This window comes from Rhyacophila brunnea, unplaced genomic scaffold (genome assembly GCF_057557595.1).
Source record: "Rhyacophila brunnea isolate RB1 unplaced genomic scaffold, BYU_Rbru_1.0 scaffold_9, whole genome shotgun sequence".
Taxonomy (NCBI): Eukaryota; Metazoa; Arthropoda; class Insecta; order Trichoptera; family Rhyacophilidae; genus Rhyacophila; species Rhyacophila brunnea.
In genome coordinates, this window is record NW_028233361.1 from 15,208,832 (window position 1) to 15,215,178 (window position 6,347).

Sequence of the window (6,347 nt, forward strand, 5' to 3'; positions counted from 1 at the left end):
GTATATATTCATAAAATATCAAATCCAGCTCTGTTATCAGTTAAATAGAGAGTAACCGGAGGTTGATTGCAATGTTGATTATATTTATCAGCCGCCATTTTCTATATTCTACGACTGACTTGAAACATGATTTTTGATTGGTTTTAATGACATTTTATTTCACTAAGTATTTGTTTTTTATAATTATTTACTAATATGTTTGCGAAAAGAAAATATTCTATTTGTAGTCCTAAATATGCTTGATAGTTTTTTGCGTTTATGTCAAAATGGTGGAACATGGAGGTTACCAATTTTACAATACTTACGTAATATGCTCTTTTGTCCATTCGATCCTATTTGTCGTCTCCATGATAAGTTGTGCAACTCTTAATTTCAGGATTTCTGTTATTAAGAGACCAACTTTCGCATGCTTACATGAGCACTGGAACCATTGATACCATATGGAAGTCTCCCACAGGAGACCACCTCAAAGGACGGACCGAACCATCAACTTTCCCATACCCCACAGCCTACGTCCACTCTTCGCGGTTCTCGCAACCCTCGGCCGAGCGAAGCCCGCCTCAAAGAACCGGAAATTCAAATTCATCAGCGCTCCCGCCAAAACAGACGCGGTCTATCGAAAACGGCCGCTCGCGCCGCCACTAGTCAATCCGTCGGTAAAACAGGGAGGTTCCCGACCGACGGACGAACATGACGCCGCCTGACAGTTGGACGCGCGCAAAAAATCTCTCTCTCTTACATCAGACGCCGAACCAACAGCATCGACCGCAAAAGCTCTCTCTCCTATCAGATGTCGACCAGCAAGCACTGACTCTCGCCTCGGATGCCAAGCATCAGCAGCCCAGCCGCGACACCACGTTTGCAGCCCGCCAAAGCGCCAATTACCAACCGACCGCCAACGACAATACTCTGTATCTGCGACAATATAAAATATACCAGTCTCAACACCATACACCGTGCGTTTCTGTCTCCCACCCCCGCTTTGGCCTTGACGTTATCACGGCCTGCTATCTCCGCTTCAGAGCGCGCAGAAGGCCGGTGATACCATACATTGGTAAAACACTGTGCTTGAGGGTTCAGACGTCTGAATGTACTCTATGCCAACATGTTGTCATGCATATCACCATCTAATAGATACCTGTCATCTGCGATAGATATGTATTTGTAGATTTGCTTCTATGTACTTGACACCATTGATTGCAATAATATAGTTTTTCGATGAATGATGATGGTTCATCGTGACTTTTGTCTATAGCGCCAGCTAGACGCTCATGCTTTACCACAAGCTTACCTACACAAACTGGTTTGTATCGAGAAGCCCGTGTGTATGGACGAGAAAACTGTAGCTCGCGCAAGCCGAAAAGCGCTGTAAAAGTGTTCTGTATTTTTTGCACAAACCATACCGCACAGGCTAGTCGCTATACTAGGTTAGTCGGCGCATAAGAGACATTTATCATCAAACCTAGTTGGTGACTTTTTTCTACTAGTACTTTCAGCAAATTTTGGAGGTCATTCGGATCTTTTGAGAGGCACTATAGTGATGTTATCTTTGGATTTTGGTGATAATTCTATCTTTTCTAGGTGGTAGATTTACAAATTGTGAAGACCAATTCGAGTGATGATTATTTCACCGATGATAGTGAATACTTAAATGATTCAATCCAGCAGCAATTGGAAATAATTGTACAAATGTATGAGAAGCTTCGAGAAAAATTATCCATGACCCAAACTGAGTTGATCAACACGCAATGTGAACTAGAAACTACAAAGCAACAGAGAGATTTTCTTATCGAACAAAACGGTCTTATTACTCGTAAGTATGTTTCTATTTAAAGTCTGATAACATCTAATATCACCATGCACTACTGACCACAGAAGCATCACAATTTTGAAATCGCTCCAAGTAGAACGGAATGGATGAGGTGGCTATGGCCCACCGTGGACTGTAGCGCCACAAAAATACATCAGTGATCAGTGATCAATGTCTTTATTCTAGTTGACGTCCACAGCTATTCTATACACAAGACTGCTATCTATCAGCTTTGTGGTTTTTTCATATTTTTGTATTGAAATATTAAAATTGTTACAATAAGTGTTATGTTTTAACAGCACCTCTCTTGGCTGTGCTAACTTTTAGAGCGAGACAGACAGTTTTGACTGTTTATACGGCTAACTTATTGTAAAGATAATAATACCTCAATACATAAATATGCTAAACCACCCTCGATAGCAGTCTTGTGTATAGAATAGATGCGCTGATTACTAAAAGTGGTGTTAATGGTGACAAATTAATAAATTCCAGATATCTTTCGCGGGATTCGACAGCAGTTGTATTATTTATTACAATCAAATGTTCTAGACAACAAAAATTTGTAATCTGTAAGGTAAAGAGAAAGGATTTAAGCCAGATCTAGATAGGGTCATATGAGAACATTCCCGAGATATGTGACCAAAGAAACCTTGATGAAATACTTGCACCGATATAACCATTTGATAGGAAGGATCACAGAAGAAAAATTGTAATTGATTAGGAAAGAAAATGAAAATAATGTTATATATTATATTTTTCAAAAAATTTATTTACAAGAAATACCTACATCCTTACTATGTGTTACATCTACAATGTTTTTTAAATAATCTGTAGAACAAACAATATTTATCTTTTAAATATTTTTTTTATCAGGGTCAGCCCGTACAGTATCAAAATAAAATAACAGACTATATAATTAGTATAACGAGCTGGCTCTGCAAATTCTTCATAGAAATGCTTCTGTATAAATGAGACACGGTCTAAGAGACATTCAAACATTTTAACTATGTTATTCAATCAAAATACCACAATTATGCCGAATTATACATTTACCATACAACCCAAACTTGAATATAATATTTTAACATATAAGCAGTGTTTAATACAAATATAATGATCATAACATAATGTATTTATTTAATAAAAAATATTAATATGACAAATTCAAATTAGAATTGCATGGTAAATATGTATTAGGTTTATGAATTCTTTATTATCATTATTGTGTCGTCTCAGTGTTAGTAGACTTCTTCAATCCCAAAGTGTAAAGAAGAGCTTTGTGTGACGGATCCCTACCTCGGAATCTTCTAAATGTTTCACTGGGATGGCAGCTACCACCGGACGCTAAAAACGTATCTCTGTATCGCTGACCTATATCTAATATATCTTTTTCGTCATGTCTAGCTTCGTAAAAAGCACTGAAGATATCGGCAGCTATAATTCTTGACCAAATGTTGGAATAATAGGCCGCAGCCCAGTCGCCAGAGATAATTTTGGTGAAGTGACACGGAAGCGAGTCATATTTTTCAAATGGAAGCGTGTGGTATTTAGGCCATAGTTCTCTGATAATATCTCGCCAGAATGTTTTCGTCGTGTGCAATTGCAGATCTAGTGACGAAAGATATAACTCATTGCACAGTTCGTATGCTGACATGTGCTGCCTTACGCTTTGCAGATTTTTAATGACATCGTCTGGAAGAACTTCCTGCGTGGCGTAATGCTTGCTGATCGATTTCATCGTCGACGGTTCGTAGAGCCAGTGAGTCATCACATGTCCACATACTTCCGCCGCATCCCATTCGATATTGGACAAGCCGGCGACGTCCGAATAGTTGGCTTCAGTCAAGAGATGTCGTAGTGAATGTCCAAATTTATGGAAAAGAATTTTGACATCATTGAAAGTGAGAAGAGAGGGTTTACCATAGATAGGGACTTGGAAATTGAAAATGATAGCTGCTAGTGGTTGCGTTTCAGCAATGGTGCTGCGGTTTTGGATTCCCACCATCCAACCGGCGTCATCTTGAACTCGAATTTTTTCATTTTCTCTAGCATACGGATCCAAATAGAATCCTGCAATCGGTGATCGGCTGTCAGAATCGAATATGTCGTAGAACTTTACATCTTCGTGCCATGTGCTGACCTTGGGCCTCTCGACTATTTTAATATCAAAAAGCTTACTGCATAAATCAAAGAGACCTTCAAGAACGACAGGAAGAGGGAAATAGTCTCGAATTCTTTCTTCGTCGAAATCGAATAACGATTTTTGTTGCTTTCTTTTCCAGTAAGCGACATCCGCTTGCTCGATATTACTATCGAAACCTCTCTCTCGAGCAAAACTTTCCAGCTGTTCTAATTGAAGGTCCTGGAAGGGTCTAGCTCTTTGCAGTAAATTAGATAGCATATTTTTAACATTGTCGACCGAGCCGGCCATTTTTGTTTCCATACTCATGTGTGCGAACGTTTCGTAGCCTAAAATTTGAGCCTGTTCATGTCGCAGTCTTCTGATGGTTTCCAAATTAATGCTGGTCTCTAATGACTTGTCCCCGTAACCCGAAGCACGACGAATGTGAGCCTGCCAGGCATTCCATCTCAACACTTTATCAGGGCAGTATTCCATGAACGATTCGTACATAGGAGATTGCAGAGTAACTTTCCACGGACCCCTCGAAGGTTCATTAGGATCGGACGACATGGCTTTCAATAAACTATCAGGAAAACCTTGCACTATAGTTGGGTTTTTGATGGTGTGACTGAATTGCTTTAAGCAGAGATCATTTTTCTCTTGGAATATTTTGCGTTCATTTTGTAGATCGAATAAAACACTACTGAAGCGCTCGGTTTTACGTTCTTCTAAATTCAGCCCATTGAGATGGCTCTCTAGAGAATATTTGGACAGTAATCTGGACTCTTCTTCCGTCAAAGACTTTTCATCGAGTTTTGCTTTAGTGACTGCCGCATAAATAGGAACGCTTCGGAATTTACTTGTCCGGGCTCTATAAGCTCGTTCGTGAATATGCATGTAAGATTTCGTGGGCATCAAGGCACTGTTTCCCAAATAGAGAGTTTTTGCCAGCCCCCATGTCAATTCTAGCGACGAATCGAGGTGTTCGAGTGGAGTAAATAGATCAGCGATGACATTTTGAGATTTGAGAATTGTTTCCTCAAGGTTTTTCACAGTGGTTTCATATTGTATTGACTGATTGCTAATCGCTCCCATGCATGTTTCAATGGTCCGGTTATTAAAGACAGGAAGGCCATCAGCTCCGAGAAGTGGATTCTTCGCCGGTAAATCTTCGCCTATTTCAGGAACTCTGAAAAAAATATTATAATCGGTAATGACATTCGATTGATTTTTTTAAACATTAAGAGGAAACTGCCCTATTTAGTTACGTGTCACTCGACTAGAAGAGCTTGAAGTAAGACGTCCTCAATTAAAACTGTATTTTTTCCGAAATAGGTATCAACGAAATTATATTTGCAACTGAAGGACATTTTTTACAAATCAAAATCGAAATACATGAGGGACCTGCCACATACATTCATTCATTAAACCATGTCTGATCTTAATAAGATCATATTGGCCTCCACAGAGTGGAGGTTTGTATCAACAGATTTTTGTTTTTGGCTTGTGATTTGTGACGAAATAAAAAAACAAAAAATTGTCGGTCACCTTCAGAATGATTATCAATTTTGAACCAGCAGTTACTCGGAGAATATTAGAATAACAAATGCTTGTTAATGTATCAAACGCTTTTAATTCAGAGAAATAGATTATGATGAATGTTTCTGCTGGACGATATTAATTATACATAACAATTATCATTTAAATAATCATTACATACACTATATTTATTTATCAATGGTATATTATGAGCTATTGATGAATACAGTCGAATTTTCATCAAGTATGCTGACGAACTAGAAAATGATATACGTAAGTACCCATTTTAAAGGATATAGGTACATATTAATTATTAGTGATAAATGAGAAAAGCGTAACGATTTTTTTTTGTATGAAATCAACGGGATAAACAACCCGTCAAAAATGTTGTCTTTACGCCTGTCCAGTTATAAAAATTACGTGTGTTTAGTTCCGGCAATTCGATGTTGATTTTTTGTAAAATAGATTTTCAACTTACAGAACGATGTATCCATATTGTCTTTTGTTTAAAAGAAAATTATTTCTTTTGAGTAACAGACGTTTTCCGCAAAATGACACTGCCATTTTTCTATTTTTTGAATAATCTCAGAAAATCATAACCTGAGCAACTATCATTTTTTTCTTTTGACAGCTCGGTCCATAGACAACATAGACTAATAATATCATAGATAAAATAATATAATAGACAATAAATATATTTTGAGCGTTGTCTTCAAGAAATAAATTGTCTTCGAGTTAATTTTATTTTTCGGATGTAAAAATATGTGCGATGGTTTACAGCAATTCAGTTATGTATCAAAATGACGATAAAAACATAGAATTTATAATAAACTAAATTATAAATAATACAAACGAACAACTTTCTGTGATAAAAAT

The 6,347-nt window shown here is 37.6% G+C and overlaps 1 protein-coding gene across 1 annotated transcript; it reads right to left on the reverse strand.

The window, feature by feature from the left end:
- Nucleotides 1-2,558: 2,558 nt before the first annotated feature.
- LOC147063327 (uncharacterized) lies at nucleotides 2,559-6,116 on the reverse strand. Its single transcript, XM_085959742.1, has 2 exons — nucleotides 5,950-6,116; nucleotides 2,559-5,121 (listed from the first exon to the last, which is right to left on the reverse strand). Exons 1-2 carry the CDS (start codon nucleotides 6,033-6,035, stop codon nucleotides 3,030-3,032), a joined length of 2,178 nt encoding a protein of 725 aa, XP_085815868.1. The 5' UTR covers nucleotides 6,036-6,116; the 3' UTR covers nucleotides 2,559-3,029.
- Between the last annotated feature and the right edge of the window lie 231 nt (nucleotides 6,117-6,347).